This window comes from Austrofundulus limnaeus, unplaced genomic scaffold, assembly GCF_001266775.1.
Source record: "Austrofundulus limnaeus strain Quisiro unplaced genomic scaffold, Austrofundulus_limnaeus-1.0 Scaffold22, whole genome shotgun sequence".
Lineage (NCBI taxonomy): Eukaryota > Metazoa > Chordata > Actinopteri > Cyprinodontiformes > Rivulidae > Austrofundulus > Austrofundulus limnaeus.
In genome coordinates this window covers 3,111,115-3,132,840 of record NW_013952424.1, presented here as the reverse complement: position 1 = coordinate 3,132,840, position 21,726 = coordinate 3,111,115, and the positions used below count along the sequence as shown (strand labels likewise).

Below are 21,726 nucleotides of genomic sequence, written 5' to 3'. Positions count from 1 at the left end.
TCCACTTAACTGAGTTGAGTAAATTCAAAGCAACATACTCATGTTCTTTGGCTAAAAAACGGGTATATTGCTTTGAATTTACTCAACTCAGTTAAGTGGAACCAGGTCACATAACATGGTTAAGTAAATCCAACATTTCATTTTTTACAGTGTGAGCTCAACCTGTTTTTGTGCTGCAAGCATCTGTGAAGGTGCAGAGATCAACGCTGGAGGATTATTTATATACGCAAATTATTCTGAGCCAAAGATTGTGCTTTAAATCTCTTGTTTTTTTCTTTTTCCCTGTGGGGACGTCTCWCACACACATCAAATCTCTCATCTGTCGATTAAAATAAAAGCTTCCTCATTTTCATAGATGCCACTTGTTTTTTCACCATTTCTTCTTTCATCCATTGCGCTGTAGTCACTCTTGAGGGTTCCATTGACCTTGTTGCACCTTTTGTTTATATTTTCCGCAAATTATCTTTCTTCCTCCTCATTCAAATGCACATGACAATAACAGCTAACAGAATTCATAAAACATCAAAAGACTTTAAAGAGGAACTCTGTCGATTTTACACATCAAAGTGCAGGTTTTTTTTTTTTTGTTTGTTTTCTCAGCCGTGAAAGTTGAACAAATTTTTGCTGCTTTTAGAGGGAGCTGTATGATACTGCACAGATCCAAGGTTTATAATTGTTGGGAACAAGTTGAACATCTTAGTTGATTGCAGTCAAAATAAAAAAGGGTCACTCSATTCAGTTGTCTAAAAAAAATGACAGCTTATTACTTACACTGTCACAGTTAAGTATGTCCATAAATCTGTTCTACTGCAACACATCAACATAATGTCATTAACTGCTTTAAGGCATTATGAGGACGGGCAGCAGCCTAATCAAACGCATTAATTCACTGGTCCTCTGTAAACATGACTGCCTAAATAAAAGGACAAGTTTTGTCAGTTTGCTGCTCTGGAGCAAACATGCTGCTGTTTCTAAACTTAGGCATTGTACTGTAAAAAAAGCTCATAATAATACTCCTAAACAGTGTTTTAATTACAAAATAGCTAAAAAAGCATCTGTAGCTCAATCTCAAACATTTCAAAGAAAAACAAAGGGTCTCAGCAAAGCATGAAATCCAAATTATAGACAATTATCCAATATCGAATGGTGCCGATTGAAATAATTTATGCCATTTTTCTCGGATATATGCAATACAAAAATGCAGGTATGCACTTGGTGTAAACAAACCACTTTTATTTGCGTACTTTACTCAACATATCTGAGCGTAAATACGGATCAAGACATCAAAATTGTCTGWTTTTGCGAGTGGGCACCATTGACCTATTTTCAGTCACTWCAGYTGCTTCTGTAGCCAATTTGGCRCCTTACACAAAACTTCAGGTGGCWCCCCTTGTTGAATGTTAAAAACCTCACTTCCAATTTATATTCACATACCAAATCAAATAGTTTTGTCTTTGATATTATTTTTTTCTCTTTTGAACCTGTTTAGTATAATAATTATCAATATAATTCATTTGAAACAGAAAACCAGAAGTCTACTTCATACCTGCCAACATAATGAGGAACACCTGTTCATGTTAATGAGCAGCTGTGGACTGAAACAGTTCTAGGGGGGGTCCAGGGGTATCACAAACCTGGAAAAACTGTAAAAGATCAACTCAAACCTGCATTAAAAAAAACAAAATTTCAAGTTACATTCATAAACCTGAGTAACCAGTAATTATTCTACAGACTAAATCAACTATTTGATAAAAATTTATAAAATATGTTTTTTTTTATCCCTCATTTGTGGCATCCCAGATGGATGGCGCCCCTGCTGCTTATGTCACAGACCGGCCCCGTCCGTAGGTAGCAGGTGCAGCCGTTTAGCTTGAAAATGTTTAGTTTAGTTAACAAATTAATATTTTATTATTTCAAAAAAATGTTGCACAGATGATTTTGTTAGACTAAATATCWATGACTGGTCTTCCTTTGCATTACTGTCCATTCTCAGTCATATGGCAATTTGACCGACCCTTGAGCGGGAGGGGAGGGAGAATGATTTGCATGTGAGTTCAGTTTACATAAATGGAGCAACTTTAAGTTAAAAAAGTTGGAACTCCACTTTTAAGTTTAGTTTATCTTTAAAAACATGAAAATAAGTAGTGTTTTTATAGGTTCACTTTTCAAGTTAAAAAACATCACATTAGCTTTGACAGTGTTGTATAAAGTACCTCAAAGTGATACTTGAGTAAAAGTACAAGTATCTTATCATAAAAATACTATGGTAAAAGTTAGTCTCTAAAAATATTACTTGAGTAAAAGTCTTAAAGTATCTGATATTTTTTGTACTTAAGTATCAAAAGTAAATTTCTGACACAAAATCTACTTATTAAAAGTAAAAGTACTGAGTAAAAGTGAGCAGTTAGATTTTCCAAAATGACATTTATTGGGAAGTGACTTCTCCAAAAATATTTTTCTAACGGCGTGCAGCTGTGATGGTTGTGTACGAGCTAATAGGTGTCAGAATGGTATATATTTATACTTCTCATCCAACTACAGTTAAATTCACTCTGTCCAGGAGACACAATTTATCAGGATAATTTTTTTAAGTAATAACTCGGAATAAAATGGGGTAACGACTTTCTACTTCTTACCTTTTTTAAAAATGTGGTGAGTAGGAAGTACAGATAACTGTGTAAAAATGTAATGAGTAAAAGTAGAAAGTACGCTGAAAAATAATTACTCAAGTAAATATAACCAAAATTTCTACTTAAGTACAGTAGCAAAGTATTTGTACATAGTTACTTTACAACKCTGGCATTTGATRATTTCCTGCTGCAACCMTCATATCAGAACAGTGGACTTGAACAAATGGGAGCCATGTGAACTCTGCACCCCCCTGACATCCAYCCCCCACCTGTGGAGGTGCGAGCATCCTACCTGCAGCCAGCTGCATCCAGCCGCAGATCTTGTACACGGTCCCGGTGCTGCAGAAGAAGAAAAGCGCGAAGCAGCCGATGCAGGTGAGGACCAGCGCCATGGACATGGCGATGAAGACCGAGGCAGCCTTGAAGGCGCCGGACGGGATGCTGCTGAACTCGGTGAAGCTGCCYTGGCAGGTCAGCTCCCGGGTCATCCCGCTGCCGATGCAGTAGTGGAACAGCCCGAAGTAGCCCGCCTGCGGGGTGTTCACGCCGTCCCCGATCCAGTAGGGCTGGATGAAGCAGACCACGTTGACGATGGCGAAGAGGATGGTGAAGATGGCCCACAGGACGCCGATGGCCCGGGAGTTCCGCACGTAGTTGGTCTGGTAGATTTTGGCAGCCTCGGAGGCGGGGAGCATGGTGCTGGTCGTGCTGGGGGCCCCGGGGACCATATTCTGCGCGCTGGGTCCTGCAGGATCACACGAGCATCTGCCTCATCTGRTATCCAGCAGCTCTTCTTCTTCTTTTATGTTTTATTTCTGCCACAGTTGAAGCCGGAGCATGCCCGCACTCTCGCAGCCGCGGTATTTCTGGGTTTTGCGCACCGATCTTCATTCATCAGAGTCTGCAGAAACGAAACGTGCGCTCCGAAGAAAGCACGAGCGCCAGGAATCCGCGCGCGGACGATTTATTCTCCATTTGCCCTTCAGCTCTGAAATGTTTTCTACCTGAGTCAGGTTGTTTCGACAATCCGCTCCTCCTCAGGGGAGGGTGTGTGTGTGTGTGTGAGTGTGTGTGTGTTGAGACGGATCTCCCTGAATGGATCCGTCTGAGCAACAACCGCAGCTGAGATCCTATTGAATTAAAGTCGGAGGATATCCGTGGATATGACACGGCCAGCCCACATCCCTTAATCCCATTCTGACGTTTCAATCCAGCCAGGCGCGAAATCTCAAACAGACGCGCTGATGTGAAATGAGAATGACTCCGTTTAACAGGTAGACAGGAGACATCTCCACACAGGAATATAATGAATAATGAAGTTAATGCACAAAAATGTTCAGTTTAGTTTCCATACAGGCTTGCTTTCATTTGGAATATTACACGACTATATGATTTAAATACATTTATCTGAATGTTTTTGTCTTCGCAAATATTTTCTGCAATAATTCAAGAAAAATATTCAATAAATCTAAACCCTGCAAATGCATTTATCCTTAATGATTATACAAAAGAACAGCACTTTACTGTAAAACACGATGATTTTTAGTCCACTGGCTTCTGCCCCCAAACTGACAAAGTATTTTAGGCAATAATCTAGAAAGAAAAACTGTCCAGTGTGCAGTAATGTTAATAAAAACAGCACCATCAAAAAAAAGACGAGTTTAGGTACCATAAAAAGGTTCTACGTACTTTTCAAATATAAAAACTTACAACAAAATCACACTTTCCTTACATTTTAACCATCGCGTAAATGTTTTGGACATCTGAACTACATTACCCACAATTCCGTGCTCGCGTGTGATTGGCTGGACACAGCGTGACAGTTTCCTGACGCAAATGCGCGCGAGAAAGAAGAGAGCTGTCGGCTTCTTGTTTCCTGTTTTAAATGGTATTTTCATAGCTTTTAAAGCGCGTTACTCGGTTTGTTTTCATTCATAGCGCTTTTGACAGTTGCTGTTGTGTACATAATTTATAGTTTTGAACATTTTTACTCGTATGAAGCGCTTTTTCACCAAACATTGGTGTTGCCTTTAGCCTCGTGGAAAAGTAAGTTGTTTTTGTGGCTAGCTGAGTTAAAGGTAGGTTGATATGGTTCTAGTTGGATTATTTTGAACTGCATAGTTTAAACTGAGTGGTTTATGGTTGTAGTAGGAGGATGGCAGGATTGTTACAACAGCCAGGATACGAAGAGGAGAGGCTGCAGAGGATGTCAGAGCTGTTGCCCTGCAGGGAGATCCAGGCTGGGATGTTGCTGTCTATCATGGGCCAGGTAATGTGATTTCTGGGCGACCACATATTGACAAAAGAAAGTTCATATTATTTATGTTTTTGTTTCTTTGTGATTTGGTAAAAGAGATAATTTGGTGATTTTCAACCGTGACTAAAAGCCCTGTCACAAGACAACTGATGACACATTTTTTATGTCCAAATTGCTAATAAGTTATATATTTGATCAATTTGTTAGAATTGCATTATGTACACACCAAAAAGAAGCTTCCTATTTATTTTTTTCCAGTTCCATCTTCAACGTAGGTGACTTAAATGTTCATAAGCTGGCATAAATTGTCTAGTGCGACAGGACCTTTAATCTACCGGCTTATACACCTTTTAAATAGTGTTTGTTGCTCGCCTGTTGAACTAAGGTTAACACTCAAACTTTGTATGTTTTGATGATTTTTGAGAAGCTATTCTATCAAATTCTACAAACATCATCACCCTCAATGTAAATTTTATTTATAGAACTTATTAAAATCTTAAAATTAATACAAAAATCTCATAAAACTGGATCGATRTGTCCTGTTTAAAGACGAGCAGCAACGTTTTGGAGTAATTGCAGGTGATGGAGAGAGGATGGTTCAAAGTTAAAACAATATAGAGTTGCAATAGGTAAATCTTCAGTCAGAAAAGAAAATGAAAGGTATCGATCTAAAGTAGGCCGATGGTTTTTTTTTAAAGTACAAGTATTTGAGGCTGATTTCAGGGCTGATACCAACATATTGGGACACAACTACATAAATATAGCAGCGGACAAAATTGCAATTATTTAAATTTATATCAGTTATTTTGTGTGATAATTACAAGTCTAGAAAAGTTATGGGTGGCTCAGTTGATGCCTCTCAGCAAGAAGGTCGCTGGATCAAATCCCGGCCCGGGGACCTTTCTGGGTAGACTTTGCATGTTCTCTCTGTGCATGCGTGGGTTCTGTCCAGCTACTCCGGCTTCCTCCAGCACACCAAAAACATGACTGTTAGGTTAATTGATAACTCTAAATTGTCCCTAGGTGTGAGTGAGAGTGTGAGTGGTTGTCTGTCTCGTTTGTCTCTATGTGTGGCCCTGTGATAGACTTGTGACCTGTCCAGGGTGCACCCTGCCCTTCGCACTGTGACTGCTGGATATGGGCACCAGTGACCCACGCAACCCTGAAAGGAATAAATGGGTATAGATAATGGGTGGATGGATGGAAAAAAGTTAGTGTTATGATAGAGGAAGATTTCTATGGGTGTGAGTTTACTGTATTTAAAATATTTGTTATATTTATAACAGTTTATGATTTGCCACTGGATTTCTAGTGTCAAAATCATATAAGGTTTTGATTATTTCAATAAAAGCAGAAGAGCTAAAGAGGTTTTTTTATTTGTGTTCTTTCAGCCAGAGCAGTACTGCTACCCTTCACTCTTTATCTTTGGTCATCGATCCTCAGGGAAGAGTTATGTGATTGACGTTTTATTAAAGGAACTGGAGGTGAGAGAGATGTTTTCTGTCCAGTTATTGAATGTCTTTGTAAACATACAGATACATGTGTGTGTATATATGTGTGGATGTAGTGTATATATGTGTATATAATTTTTTGTGCTTGTTATATATTCCAGTATTGTGCAAAGTAGGAAAATTTTTATTGTGCTTTTCTTCAGGATAATTCGTATTTGTATTGTAAGTTTATTGAACGTTATAAATGACAAATAAAATGACAGTAATACAGTAAATAATCAACGTTCAAAGGAGTGGGTGGAAGTATAAACTTATTAAAACCCACCCTCTCTTCCTTTATTAAAAGTAACATTAAAAAATGATTTGGAGGACAAACTGTTGAACAAGCTTGTATCTGAACTTCCAGACTCTTTCCAGCTTATTTGAACCTTTGGAAAATATTAGGTATTAAATAATCTGTTTTATCAAACCGTTGAGTCCTTAAAAATATTAGATTTTATCAGTTGTCCTAAAAACTTGTCAGTAAACTAAACGTGGGCATCGCTTGAATACTTTTTTTGTCACTTCAGTAGAAAACGAAACTAAATATTATTAGTTTATTTATTTCTTCATCATCAGTGACTTTTTTTAGAGTGAAGAGAAAATAGAGAAAGAGAGAGAAGTAATTAGAAAGATTGAAATAGAGATTAGAAGTATATTAAATAAACACCAACAAAACACAGGACCACACACTCAACATCTGTCTGCTCACCTGAAAAATAAATGGATAAATACATGGAGGGCATATATAAATATATACACATACCCATACATATATAAAGATATACATACATACATGCCTACATTCATAAATATTGTCAGTATATACACACAGACATTTATACACACTCAGTGACCTGTCAGAACCCCCCGGATCAGAACACCTGTYTGTGAGCAGTTGTGAACATGCGTGTATATACAAGATTTCTCCAATGGAATATTTAATAGTGACTGTGGAGGACCGGAGACCCAACCCCCAAGACACGAGGCAGACATAGGGAAGACCAGAGCCCAAGGGCCCGAGAGGGATCTAGAGCGCAGAGCCCGAAGGGGCACCCGCACGGGAAGATCCGCCCACCCACCCCCCAGATCAGACCATAGGGGAGAACTGGGAGAGTCCCCCCAGYGACCACACGCACAGCCCCCGGGGCCAGCAGCGACAAACTCATGTGCCACACCGGCACCCGCCGCAGATCCAGGAAAGGGCACAGAGGTCTTGGCTCCCAGGGCGCACCGCCTCCAGGCCAAAGACCGACAGGTCCAGAGGCCCCGAGCCCCAGCAGACAGTCACAGACCCCGGGAATACTTGAATACTTTTAATTATATGCGTCATTTTAGAAATGACAATAGAAAACAAACTTGCGTATTAAAAAGCTTTAATTTTAGAATAATGCAGCCGTCTTAAAATGATATTTTTTATGGATAAAAAATAAAGAGTATCTAAAATAAAGGTTGAGCCTTTAACTCTGAGATATGAAAAAGTACATTAGGGCCTGACTAAGACTACGTTCACACAGCTGACAAATGGGACCCAAATCTGTGTGTGTTTGTTTTTTTGTCATCCAACTGTTTTGTCATGGAGGTCAGGGTCGATGCCGATAATATTATTAGTCATGTAGCTTAAAGCTAGAAACTACATGTCTTCAACTACAGAACTGATTATTTACACCAACATACAATATTAACATTATTATAAAAACATTTTGGATCGTATCAATGCTATGGGATCAATAATCGAGTTTCTTTCTGTTGTCATTATCTCCTGTTACAGAAATGTTAACATTGGAAAGAATCAATATAGCAGTATAAATATACTGTAGTTGCCTGAATTGTACTATAACAACAGAATCGATCTACACATGCTAATGTTTGTGCAATGACTGTGCAAACAATTAAAATTGAGCATTAAGACCTGCAGTGTGAACAAAGCCTTAGTTGTGTGTGTTCAATTTGCAACATCAGAAGACTGCGTCAGAGTGATGGTTGTATATGTACTCCACAAACATCAGCTCATCTTTCATCATCTCTCTGCAGCTTCCTCATGCCTCGGTCAGCTGTGTCGAGTGTGTTTCTGCCACATTGCTGTTTGAAAAAGTGCTGCTGTCCTTCTTTGGCGTCGATGCTGCCTCTCTGCTCCCTCGCAGTCCMTCCTTGTCTGACTTTGTACGCATCTACAAGCAACATTCCTCCCAGTTTCCTGCCAAGCAGACGCGATACATCGTGAGTTCTGAGCTTTTAAGCCAAATCCAACACGTCACTCCTCACTCGGCACGGCAGAGCGTCCATGTCCATGACACATCTAGTTGTTTATTCTTTGTGCCTCATACGGTTTGAATGATAATGTGATTACTTCTGAGACAAATGCTGAACAAAGCTCCAGATGTTCTGGCCTGGAGAATTTTTTTTTTCTGTCTCTCTCTCTCTCTCTCAGCCAGAACAGGTGTGAATTTAATCTAGAGCTTTGGCTGAAAGTGTTTGCTCATATATCACATTTTCACTCCCCATAACACTCATTCACAGCTTTTCCTTTTAGTGAGTATAAATACTACAGAGGGAAACATGCCGCGTCTGTGTGTCTTTCAGATAATGGAAAAAGCTGAACTTCTCAGRGACGCTGAAGCCAACCTCCTCCCTGCTCTCCTCCGTCTTCAGGAACTGGTGAGAAAGTACAGCATGTCTTTTTTTGTGACTTTTATTAGATAAGGCTTGTTGTTCCGCTGTGTGGATGATGAAGGGAAAAGCCTCATGTGTAAGAAGTGTCCTTGAGCCGAGCGTAAAGAGCTCTTTCATAATGCTGTTCGAAAGGAAAGCAACCACTCACTGTTTTAATTAAAGACTCAAGTGATCGCTCTCTTTTATTTCTGTAAAAGCTGAGAATCTGCCTCTAATGTGATTGTGCGTCAGTGCTGCCGTGTGGTATTTTGATGTGATAATTAGGCTCTAGATGTATGAACATATGGAGGTTGATGTAAAAAGGAAGGATTTTGTAAATCAAATGCACGTTATTGTATTAAAACAATCACAGGGTAAAGAGTTTGTTGCTGACATGCACATACTGATGGATTTTCAGTAACTTTAACATTATTCTCAATCATATTTTTTTTTAATTTCCTCTTCTTTTGCTACAATTTCAGGATTTTGTTGGTTTTGTTGCAGCAATAGCACAAATTTAAAACTAGCTGAATGAAGCTCATATTGGGCAAAATGTCAATTATTCGTGGAGCAAGTCAGAAAAAAATAATCATAATTAATCCAGTTCCAGTTGAAAAGAATAGTACTTGGCCTTGAATGTTTCTTCTCAGACATACAAAGTTTATCTCATCGCTGTGGTCCATCCTGACCAAACCCTAAGAGATCCGGACAAAATCGCATCACATCACGTGTTCTTACAGTGTTTATAGAAAACCTGGTCTCGCCCCAGATATGATGTCATGGTTAACAATGAAGTTATGGAGTCAAACACTAAAATAATTACAAACCTGTTGATTTTCTTACTGTTTAAAGTAACTGATTAATGTAAATAAAACATAAAAGTGTATGTAGATTCAGTTATCAGTCAGAAAATCTGTTACAGTGTTTAGAAGGAGTGTAATTTTGAGACAGGTTGCACTAATAATAATGAAAGTTGAAACTTTATTCACACTTTAACCTTTACTTTTATTTTCTGTGTTGAACTAATTAGACTCAAACTAACCCCCTTCTAATAATGCTGTTTGTTGCGATTGACAGATTTGGTTTGTTGTTGGTAAACGTATTATTTTTTTCAAACAGAATATAAAATGAGCCACTTTCTTCTGTGAAGCTGTGGTTTTTGTGACTTTCTTCCTGCACACAGCACAAGCTACATTTCTATTTTCTCAGTGAGCATCACAGCGAGTTTACAGACTCGCTGACACTTTTTTTTTTTTTTTTTTTTTTGGCAGCTCGGAGACTTTGTCAGCATACTAGAAAAAGAAAAAAGTAAAGTAGCAGCAAGATGCACAAAGTGCGTTTTGTGAAGCGAAAACAAGCCCTCACTCTTGGCTTATTTCTGCAAAGCTGGCGCAAATGTAAACTAATCTCATCTGTTTTTATAAGTAAACAGTTGAAATGAAAATTCTTCTTGCTTTGGGGAGCTAAGCTTAGGAAAAACAACATACTTTAGGGACACATGGGAAATTATGAACCTCTACACCCTTTGTGTTTCAGAACCTGAGGCTTCATGCATTCAGGTGTAATTTAGGAACTATTGTCGAAACTGTCAAATTGAATTCACTAATGCATAATAAAACCATTGAGATGAGACATATTTGCTGTTCTCAGGTGGAGGACAACGTTACGGTCATACTGCTTAGTGAAATAGTTTGGGACACATTCAGACCAAACACCGGCTGCTTTGAACCTCTCCTGCTCCATTTCCCCGACTACAGTAAAGGTATTAACGTTCTCACRCAACACTGCATAATAATGATGAACGCTTCGCTGCAGGGTTGTGGTGTGAGATCCGYACCTGTGAATTTATTCCAACACCTCCAACGGCAACTGTAGAGCAGGATTTCTTCACAAAGCACCACCTTTTATAAATTGAAACTATGAGATTTGTCTGTTCGTAGGTGAGCTGCAGCAGGTCCTGTCCAGGGACAGACATCCTTCTTATTCAGCAGAGTTTTACTCCTCTTACATCAACATCCTTCTGGGAGTCTTTTACTCGGTCTGTCGGGACCTCAGAGAGCTGCGACACCTGGTCAGAAACACTAAACTCTCCACAGTTACTGCAGCCTTAAGGTTGGTTTATTGCATCAGTAATGATTTCTTCTTTTGTCTAACCAGGCTGCTCTCAACTTTCCAAAGTTCTGTGAGCCTCTAGAAGCAGGAAAAGGTAACAGATGAGCCTCAACGTGTAATGTAAAAACGTGTTTTATTAGAGAAATTAGTTGGGTTTTTAATCATATTTTCCTATTTATGCTGATTTTAACTGACTTTTCTTTAAATTTGCTTGCTGATTTCAACACAATATACAAAATATTAACAAACATGCTCTCCCTGTGGATATTTATATTTAGTGAAAGAGACCGACACACACAAGCTGTGGAAAAACATCGAGCCTCATCTGAAGAAAGCCATGCAGACCGTTTACCTCCGAGAGGTGTCCAGGTGTTAAGAGTTGATTAATTTACTATTTACCTGATCTCTGGTCTGTTTTCAAACAGATTCAAACTTATCTTTATCTTGTCTCCCTGCAGTCTTCAGTGGGAACACATGCAGCAGATGGAGGAACAGGAAACCGGAGCTCTGAGAGGTGCTAACACACATGAAACTGTGTTGCACTGAGTGACGACACCCTGAGCTTCACAGATTGATTCTGCTGTTATATTTTAGTCTATGAGGTCAAAATAATGCTATAAATAAGCGTGTGAGGGTGGTGGCTTATCTTTTTTTTTTTTTTTACTCTTCAAAGGTTTGTCGGCTCACACTCACGTTGAACTTCCTTATTATTCCAAGTTTCTGCTGATTGCTGCCTATCTGGCTTCCTACAACCCTGCCCGCACAGATAAACGCTTCTTTCTGAAGGTTCGTTCATTTTATCTTCGTCACGTAAAAATCTGTTTTGTCTCTTCAGGGTTATCCATCTAAATGAAGGATCTTGTCGATAGATTTGTAAAATTTAATTTCCCTCTATTTGCTCCACAGCATCATGGCAAAATAAGAAAAACAAACTTCTTGAAGAAAAATGAAAAGGTGAACTTCCTGATCATGCTCTGGTTTAAGTTCCTTATTTTATATTTGAAGCGATTAAAWTTTAATGCTGTACAATTTGTCTGTTTTAAGACGAGTAACCACCTTCTGGGGCCGAAGCCCTTTCCTCTGGACCGTTTGCTCGCCATTTTCTACAGCGTTGTGGACAGCAGAGTCGCCCCGACCGCCAGCATCTTCTCCCAGGTCTGACTTCAGCTCAGCAAAACAGTTTACTTTTATATCACCTTTTATTTACATGTGTTTATTAGAGAAAAGTTATTTCTTTCTCTTTATATAGTATTTATGCTGGTTGTTTTCTTAATAAAAGACAGAAATTTTATAATTCAAATATGAACATAAAGTCTCTAAATGTGAAAGTTTCAGAACAGCAGCTGTAGTTTAACTCAGATTTAAGTTGAAAAGTTTGTCTTCAGCAGAGAAATGAGGAAGCTGCCTTGTCACGTCAGGTGTTAAATCACTAAAATAAAGGATTTTTAGTTTTAATAAAAGCTATATGAGAAGCATTTTAGATTTTTTTGACTACCTGAATACAAAGCACAGATAAACTTGCCTGAAAGCAACCCGTTCTTTATAAAAAGGGATTTAATGTTTTAAATCTTATCTGTCAAAAGATGAAAGAAGTGTGAACTGCTGAATGAATAAAAACCCATCTGAATCATGGAAGACACGAACCTTTGTTTAATATTTCAGGCAAAAATACTATTTAATTTAATACATTCTTTTTAATAAAACAAGAAATGGGCCATGGTAAACATTTAGCCATCTGTCAGTATATTTATTTTGTAACTTTTACTTTGGCAAACATCTTCCTGTTTACTGTTATGTGAATATTTTATTTCTTGTAATTGTGATTTTTGACGTTCTTTTTGCAAACATTTATATTTCTGTGATTGATGAGGATGCTTTACATTCACTGCACTTGCAAAGCCTTTTACCACACTTTTGCTAAGTTTTAGGATTAGCTAAGCAAACAAATGTCGGCAAAAGATTAAGCTTGTTTCTCTGTTGTCTCATGGATTTTACAATGTTTAAACCTTTCCTGAAGGCATCGTCTTTTAGTGAAACTTCCTCATTGTCTATGCTTGSTACAAAGACTCAGATTATATCAATCCAGGCCAATGCTTCAGTCAGAGAGATGCTCTTATGACATTCTGCACAATCAATCTGCATGTTTTATAATCTATCAGGAGTGTTTAGATGCTGGCATTTGACTATAAACAGTGGAATTATTTTCTGCCTCTTTACTTTGTTAAACTGAATACTGAAGTGTAATAATTTCCTAAAGTTGGTCAAAACCTCAGGATAACAGATGATTTCACACAAGTTTACCATTTTCCAGAACAAAACTTGTGAGAACGAACAAAATATGTTACATATTTTACAGTATTTAAGAGGAAGTTGTGTGCTCTTTAATTTTAAATCTAGTTTATTAAACAAATGGTTGTAGATAAGCTTTCCATAGCTCTGAAGCCAAATAAAGACTTGTTTAGGACTCTGAATAAAGGGGTTTTGAGAAGCTGCGCTCAGCTTATATCTGAGCTGTTGCCTTTCATCATTTAGTGCCTCTTYAGTTAAATAAAGGAGCTATGTTTTATAAAATCAGGAATCAATCTGTTTTTTTCTCCATTCAGATCTCCTCCTTGGTGACCTTACAGCTGCTGGTTCAGGTCAGCCACAGCGACCAGCTCGATGCCCCAAAGTATAAATGTGCCGTTTCTCTGGACTTCATTTCTGCCATATCCAGGTGTGTGTGTGTGTGTGTGTGTGTGTGTGTGTGTGTGTGTGTGTGTGTGTGTGTGTGTGTGTGTGTGTGTGTGTGNGTGTGTGTGTGTGTGTGTGTGTGTGTGTGTGTACGTCCGTCTCTTATCACGTGACTGAGTCTGGCTGAATTATTTAAAGGAACTGACCTTTTCCAGCGTCTTAAAGAGAATGTGCTTGGTGTGATTTATCTTCCAGGACTGTGAACTTTGATATTGTGAAGTATCTGTACGATTTCCTGTGAGCCTGCGGTGCGTGGAGAAGAGTTGACACATGCTGACGGTAAGATAAAAAAGGATTTATTTCTGCAAGAATTCACTTAAGAACAAGTGTTTGGCAGAATAAACAGCTGGAATGGCTGTGAGGGAAGTCAATCTGATAATGTCGCTGCCCCCTTGTGGCAGATGGATGTGACTCTGAGCATCTGAAACATGCATTTGTAAAACTTGAACCTGATATTTACAATGTGACTTGATCTTTCTTTAGTTGTTTTATCATATTGATTTAAATAAAAAAAAAACGGTCAAAAAGAGACTTGTAATAAAAAATAGTTTGATGTATTGGAGGGATAAATGCAAATAGTTTTGTGTCAAATAATGCAAATGAAGATGACTGTGGTGCCTCTAGTTTTTTCCTGACATGTAGTCATTTTGGCAACATACAGGTGAGTCACTGTCCTTGCTCAGAGGCAGATTTTTATCTCTGCTGAAGTACTGCACTGTCTGAGGATAATGCTGCGAAAATAGGGCGAATGCAAACCTTTTTTTCTCCACATTTGACAATAAATAATCCCCAATATTTTTGAGCTTGACCAGAATTTAATTCTAACCCCTGTAGGTAAAAACTTGAAATACCTTAAAGAAATTTTAGGGAGGAAACGTGTTGAACTTTGCATCACTGATCTTTTTCTTAGTTTTGTTTTATGTTTCACTCTTGTAACTCGTATGTTAAGAAGTACTATATAAAATTATCTTCAGTTGACTTTTTAAGAGACTGGTTACCATTTAACTCTATAAAGTCGATTTTGAACTTCAGTATGTAGAAATTTAGAGCAGCAGATATTTTGGTGCTTTTTACAAATCAGTTTTACTTTGAAAAGTGAGACTTTTTGAGCATTTACAAATAAAACCTTGAAAATCTTCATCAGCTACGGCACAAACTGTTAAACTATAAAGACTTTTAAAATGAGGCCTTAAAAGTAGTTTAGGTTATGCTTTCAATGCAAACTGTAAATTTGTATATTAGAACCATCATTCTCAATTCATGTAAGTGCTGCAAAATGCCAACTATATATATATACTGTATATATATATGAATATGAAAAACATGATTCAAAGAGACTCATTATTTCAAATTATTCAAGCTGATGTCAGCCAGATTTTTTCCAATTTAAGAAAATAAAGGACCTCTCTAATTCAGGTGGAGCTGCAGATTTCCACTTTAGCAGTATTGCCTCTGGCCAGCACAGCTGTGAATGATATCAAGTTCTATTTGGCAGGAGAGAGAGAGAAAGTCACGACTGATATCCTCTCCTGTTCCATTAGACGTTACCAAAACTGTAACGTTACATTCGCATTCATGCTAAATATTTTTCTGTGCATGGTTCAGTTTTGTGCTGCATCAACCTGTAAAATATAAAACTAATCTGAGAGAAGAAACAAAATAAGTCACAGTTTAGCATTTTTCTTGTTTATTTTTGGTGTTAAATGGACAGAAAATTGAAGAATTTCTGCAGTCTTCCATCTGAAGAGATCCAGAATAAGAAGCCAAGAAGCATACACCCACACAGAAAGGCTACAAAATAAGCCTTTATTTTTTTTTCTTATAATTCTTAATATGTTATGTACAAAAGATGAGAATATACAAAAAGATAACATTTACACACTCCACTGATTCTCTCTAGAGACGTCACCCTTAACTGTTTCACGGCCACAGACTTAATCAAATTAGGACAGGATTCAACTCTCTGCAGAGACTGTCTCCTGTAAATCCCACAGGCTCTCGCCTGGTAAACAGAAGTTTGAGGAAATAAAATGAATCTGTGAAGCTCAGTTGAGTGCACATAATTGGCACTCTGCTCTATTATCTCTCTACCTTATCCCTCAGGGTGTCCATCTGAGGGATCATCCTTCATGCCAGGGTGGCCTTGGGAGAGCTCGCCTTCATTAAACAAGGACAATGACCAGTCTGAGGGTTGAATGAGTCAGCCCATTTAAAGTGCACATGTGTCACTTTGGAGGTTAAACTTAGAATATGTCAGCGTTAGCGGCGCGCTGCCATCGCACAAAGATAAATTCAATCTTAATTGAAATCTCGCTTTATATAAAAGACCTTTGGATTGTTTGTTTATTACTGGAGGCAGCATTCTGAAGCACTCGGGTCAAATCTGGGATGAGGTTGAGGTAGTTGGACGGACTGATCCTAAACACTGCGCCTCCTGTTGTGGATCATGGCCACGATGTGACGAAGGTCTAAACTTTTCATCATCACCTCCATGAAGTCTTCGTCACTGCGAGCACCCTCCACAAACTCCTCCAAAGAGAGCTCACCTGTTTTGGAGAAAAGTACAATTAGTTAAAAAACGACCAAGTACTCCATTTTTATATATTTTACTTTAAATCTTTTAGTTTGTGGAATTGACGCACACTTTTTTTAAAACTCTAAGAACTCTTTCTAATCTGCATTTTTCTCTAAAAAGTTTAAGAAATTCTTTTAGTTTTTTAGTTAGATTTCTCCCCCTTTCTTTTAAAATCTCAGCATGTCTAAATATTACGAATATCTTAAATCATATATAGCTACTAAACGCACATTTCTTTTACACCGACATATATAATTTTCACTGCTGTTTCTATTTCAGTTGATTTCATTGTTTAAATGAGCTAAATACAACCTGAGCAATTAAATAAAATACAGTACCACAAAAGAAAACGTCAGTGTATGCATATGAACACAGCTCACGTTAATCTTATTTAACTTGAAAATATACATCTTTACATTTTCTTTAAGCTGCAATCAATATTTATTGCAATTTATAGCTCATTGATAATTAGGAATTGCGCTCAAATATGAATTATTAGAAATGAAACATGAAACACAAGTATGGTTGTTTATCACCTGCATTATTTTTCTCTCTTTGAAAGTTTTAGTTATCAAACATCTATACAACCCAAAATGTACCATCAAACCTCTCAGTTGGACCAGTGTGTTTGCTAATAGAAATAATTATTTTTCTAAATTTTCAAGTAGATAAAAAAAGGGTTCTGATATTCTTTTAAGAATTTTACATTAAAATGTGACTAAATTACAGTTAAGAGAAACTCAAATTTGTTAATGATGCATAAATACAAGTACATAAAACACCTTTAAAGTATTTCATTGGCAACAATTAAACTGTAAACTTAAAACAAATCTAATATCTAAAATGTAACAATACTGTAATATATCTAAAAGAAAATTTAGTTTTCATAGTGACTGAACTTAACCTGTTCTTTTAAATATGGTCTTTATTAATAAATGAAAAGCAGCCAGTACATTAGCAGGGTGTTTAAAGTTTTATCGTTGGTTTTATTTGGCATTTAACCAGTGCTGTTTTCCCCTTCTTTTGTTCCTATTTTCAGGCTGGATTTAAATTTCTAAACCTTGTCCGCCCACCCGTGTTTCCACACACTCACCATCTCCATTTATATCAATCCTATCAAAGACACGGTTTGTGAATTCCTCTGCTGTTGCATCCTGATTTTCATTCCCGTTGATTGCACGGATGGCCTGGAGGAGGAGGAGGAGAAAATCAGCTTTTCYGCATTGAGGACAAGTTTAATGAAAATGCACCGTGACGGGCGCGACTCTACCTTGATGATGTTCAGAAGCTCGTGCCGGTCGATGCAGCCATTTCCGTCCACGTCGTAGAGTTTGAAATACCAGCGCAGCTTGTGCTCCATCTTTCCTCGCATCACCAGACTCAGAGCGGCCACATACTCCATGAAGTCTATGTAGCCGTCCTGCAGAAATGAGCAGCGAGATCCATGTCAGAACTGTGCCAAACCGCACTTTGTGACGTACAACTTACCTGCTCGGACATTTTACATTTTTAATGAGGAAACAACGGGATACTCCACATCTGTTTTCCGTTCTTAAACCAAGACAGAGGATTATCTGTCTGTGTCACAAAGAGTCCTACCATCAAAGCATCGACTTAAAGATAATCTCTTTGTCCAATCAAGCGCAGAGATTACAGCGACCTTTTGTTGTACCAGGAAAGGAACAAATATAGCTTCTTCAATGGGAATCCTGCAATGACGTAGTGCTCCCAATTAAACTGATCTGAGAGGAAATTGGGACTTAACGTTTTCTAGTTTGTGGGATTGATTGAGTAAACATGAACTCTGTTTTTTTGTGTTKTACTAAATAATTAAAACCATCCAATCAGATGTTTTAACTTAATAGATAATGTAAATGTTTTAATGAATTAATTAGCTGATTAAATTGTCTACATTTTATGCTGGATTCATTGTCAGTCACATTTTGGTTAGAGAACTCTGGAATATTTCAATGTCCCAAACTTTTTATTGGGACCATTTTGGGTTGTAAAAGAGAATGTTGACACTAAATTTATTAGAGTAAAAATGTGGTGTAAATGGTCAACTATGACAAGTTGTAATTTGATTTTTTATGCCATAACACTGAAATTTAAATTACTGCAAATACATCTTTTAGAATTAAAAATAAGTCACTCGAATCGTAAGATAACTGGAAGAAGAACCATGAATAAAACAAATATTACCAGATCAAAAATAACTGAACATTTTTAAACAGTCTAAAACTGTGTAAGTTTCTGTGTGTCGCTGGTCTTACCTTGTTCATGTCAAACGTTCGGAACATCTGCTCTATGTAAGCGTTGGCCTCTTGGTCTAGACCCTTCAGCCCGAAGAACTGCTTGAACTCGTGCAGGGTGAGCTGACCCGAGGGGCACTCCGTCATGAACTTCTTGTACCACAGGTGCATCTCCACAGCCTGCAGGTCGTCCACGGTGCAGCCGTTCGAGTTACCCATCTCTTCAGCAGCTGAAGRTGCAAACGAACCTCGCCGCTGGTCTACTGTGAAGCGGAGGTTATTCCTCTTCACAGTCACGCAACACTGGAAGCCTTCTTAGGGTGAGAGTGCCAGCTGGTCCAGACCTTTTGTAGTTCTCTGCATTTCCACTCCCTCCCCTGTTGTTCTCACTGGCTTTAATCTGCCTTTAATCCTCGTAAACTCGTAAGTTAATTATCCTAATCGCTTCGTTAAAAGGACAGGTTGACTGTTCTATTTACCTGGAGATGTGCTGACAACGATGATACCCCTTTCATTCATCACGTGCAAACACATGCAGGCACTTTCATCATACCTGATAAAGAAGCATATTCTGCACGTGGAGCAGCAGATGGGATAAAAACCAATCACTCACTATAAATGTAAACATTTTTTATTGCACAATGAATTTAAAATTATCCAATATTGTGCAACCTTTGATTAAAAATGAGTAATTAGTCGTTTTCCATGCAAAATTCAGTTTAAAGAAAAACTGAAACCAATGTTTAAAAAAATATTTTAAAAAATGTGTTATTTGCGTATATTTTTTATTAAGTTAAATGGGCATGGTTCATTTAAAAAGATGTTTAAAACTGATCATTTGAGTAAAGTCATTCAATACAAATATAATCCGCAATCACTAAAACAGCAAGTTTATAAATACCAGCTGCCCCTTTAGTTTTTTTAACTTTCAAGCTTGAATGAAAATAAAGTTGAATTTATTTGTCCAGATTTTTAAATTGAAACCCCAAAAAAGCCCAAAGTATTTGAATAACCTCTAAGTCCAAGTTATTTGCAGCTTAACTAATGTTTTGATTCTGCAGATGAACAAGATTACTGAAGATTAGTGAAGACATTTATTTGAACACCGCTGACTTAAAAAGTCTTTACAGATCAAGTTAGAGGAAATAGGATCAAAACACCTTGAAGCTTTTTGGTCTMAGCACAAGAAGCATAAAATCATTTCTCTAAGTGCTTTTAAATAACAATAAATAGTAAAAGTGTGCTGCATTCAGAAGTTAGGATTTTGTTTGGTGGTTGGGAGGGATTGTCCTCTGACCGGCTAAGAATGACCTAAGGTACTTTGAGTTGACAACAAAACTAGAAGGCAACAAGTATCGTAACAAATATTTGAGGTGGGTTTACTTTTAAAAGTCAACAGAGGTAAAACTTGAACAGCTCAGGATGTTAGAACTTGGGTTCAAACCTCAGGATCATCTGACTTTAATGGTGACAAACTTCTAATAAAAACTCAAACGGTCTCAGAAACCACAGCAACGTTCAGAGGGATGATGACACATTTGATGTTAGAGGTTGTGGGTTCAAATCCCTCCTGGAGATTAAAATTAAAGTATTTTTTGAACTGTCAAACCAAAATAGACTAGAATCATTTCTGTCATTCAAACAAACTTGAGAGGATAAGCTGGTTGAAGTCACACAGAGCAAAGATTCAAATCCTGCTGGTAACTGAACCTGTTTTCTGTTAAACGTGAATTTTAAGTTGAGTAATTAAAAAATCGAATCTGAGCTTTCTGAAAGTTGAGATCTAAATTTTAGAGAGGATCATTCAAACGTGACTACAGTTTGGTTAATGTTCCGGAGACGTCAGCTCRTCACTTTCCTAAGAGCTGAAGAACTTGGGTTTGATTCCCAGCTGATGGCAGAAGGGGAAAAGTCCTCGTCTCCTCGACATCCACACAGATAAAAGCAGCGTACAACCAGCAGCACCTTCAGTTTTATCACTGCTCTGACCGTCTGTTTGCATCGTTCACTCCTGGATCTCTGGACTTCAGTACCCATCATTTGGACTCTAGAATCACATCAAACTGACTCAATGTGACTTCAACTCATCAAGGTAAGGAACACCAAGAACTTTAGGCCACTGCTGCACTTCAACTTCTGGAGGAGAATCTTCAAAWTTTTCAACCAACCACAAAAACACACGACAAAAAGTCAAACTTCATCTAAATTTGTTCAACAGCTTATAAAAAAAAAAACTGCTTTGAAAAGTCACAGGAAGTTGTCTCGTTCTTCTCTTCGTTCTGCTGGACCTTCTGCAAACTCAAACCTTCAACTCAAAGGATCGCCGGATCTGGAAGCTCTCAGAGAAATCTTCAGAAGTTTCCAGAAACCAGCAGAGCTTTAGGCTAAACTTCCTGAAGACATCCAGTCAGTTTGAGGAGATTCTAGAGTCCAAATCAATGATTCTATTAAAGTGAAGTTACCCAAATATTTGCTGCAGGTGCTCCAATCAATCCAAGACAGTTGAAAGGCCAGACTGTCAAACAGGAAGTAGAGGAATTTGAACAAATTTATAGGAAGAGATGGGGTGGAAGTGAGTTCAATCCAGCCCAACCTGTTGGTTTAGATTTTGAGAAGGACTTTCACGTGTTTACACTTTGTCTCAGTTTCTCTCTTTGACCCCTTGTTCAACGTTTTGTCACATTTGGACTCAATGTATCTATTCCATCTGAGACAACTGGATGTAAAAAATACTTTTTCATATATGTTAGATCAGTCTGGTTCTGAAATATGAAATGTTTTTTTGGACTTTAAAGAAATGCAGAACTGTTTTTTTCAGAAACTACAGAGAAATGAAAGCTCTCAAACCAACTGATGTTTGATCAAATAATGTAACACGTACAGTTGTTCTGTGTTTTACTCAAATACTGTTAGATAAAACTTGATATTTTACACTGGGAGGCACATTTAAAATATTTACATTGATACAAAATAGTACTAAAATAAAACAAGCAGATAAAGCAAAAAACTTTAAATTCAGGGGTGG

The 21,726-nt window shown here is 37.7% G+C and overlaps 3 protein-coding genes across 5 annotated transcripts in view; 1 reads left to right on the top strand and 2 right to left on the bottom strand.

Annotated features, from left to right (window-relative positions):
* Positions 1-4,398, bottom strand: part of lhfpl3 (LHFPL tetraspan subfamily member 3) — a 32,061-nt gene extending 27,663 nt beyond the window's left edge. Inside the window, exon 1 of one of the 2 annotated variants that reach the window (XM_014004267.1) lies at positions 2,923-4,398. In XM_014004267.1, coding sequence (XP_013859721.1) covers positions 2,923-3,358 — 436 coding nt within the window. In that variant the 5' untranslated portion in view covers positions 3,359-4,398. The remainder of the gene's footprint in view (positions 1-2,922) is intronic. The other variant, XM_014004266.1, reaches the window with a different exon arrangement.
* Positions 4,399-4,485: 87 nt separating this feature from the next.
* On the top strand, positions 4,486-18,367 carry orc5 (origin recognition complex, subunit 5). 2 transcript variants are annotated; one of them, XM_014004264.1, is made up of 16 exons: positions 4,486-4,708; positions 4,779-4,899; positions 6,279-6,371; positions 8,412-8,597; positions 8,961-9,035; positions 10,680-10,791; positions 10,970-11,100; positions 11,187-11,235; positions 11,420-11,510; positions 11,600-11,655; positions 11,815-11,927; positions 12,048-12,095; positions 12,186-12,296; positions 13,745-13,857; positions 14,070-14,153; positions 17,489-18,367. In XM_014004264.1, the coding sequence occupies exons 2-15, from the start codon at positions 4,786-4,788 to the stop codon at positions 14,113-14,115; spliced, it is 1,338 nt and encodes a 445-aa protein (XP_013859718.1). In that variant the 5' UTR covers positions 4,486-4,708; positions 4,779-4,785; the 3' UTR covers positions 14,116-14,153; positions 17,489-18,367. The 2 variants fall into 2 exon arrangements, with proteins under 2 accessions (XP_013859718.1, XP_013859719.1); XM_014004265.1 differs by lacking the exon at positions 17,489-18,367 and adding an exon at positions 15,978-16,060.
* guca1aa (guanylate cyclase activator 1Aa) lies at positions 16,273-19,180 on the bottom strand. The gene is made up of 4 exons (XM_014004268.1): positions 18,723-19,180; positions 17,720-17,869; positions 17,543-17,636; positions 16,273-16,420 (listed from the first exon to the last, which is right to left on the bottom strand). Exons 1-4 carry the CDS (start codon positions 18,918-18,920, stop codon positions 16,293-16,295), a joined length of 570 nt encoding a protein of 189 aa, XP_013859722.1. The 5' UTR covers positions 18,921-19,180; the 3' UTR covers positions 16,273-16,292.
* Between the last annotated feature and the right edge of the window lie 2,546 nt (positions 19,181-21,726).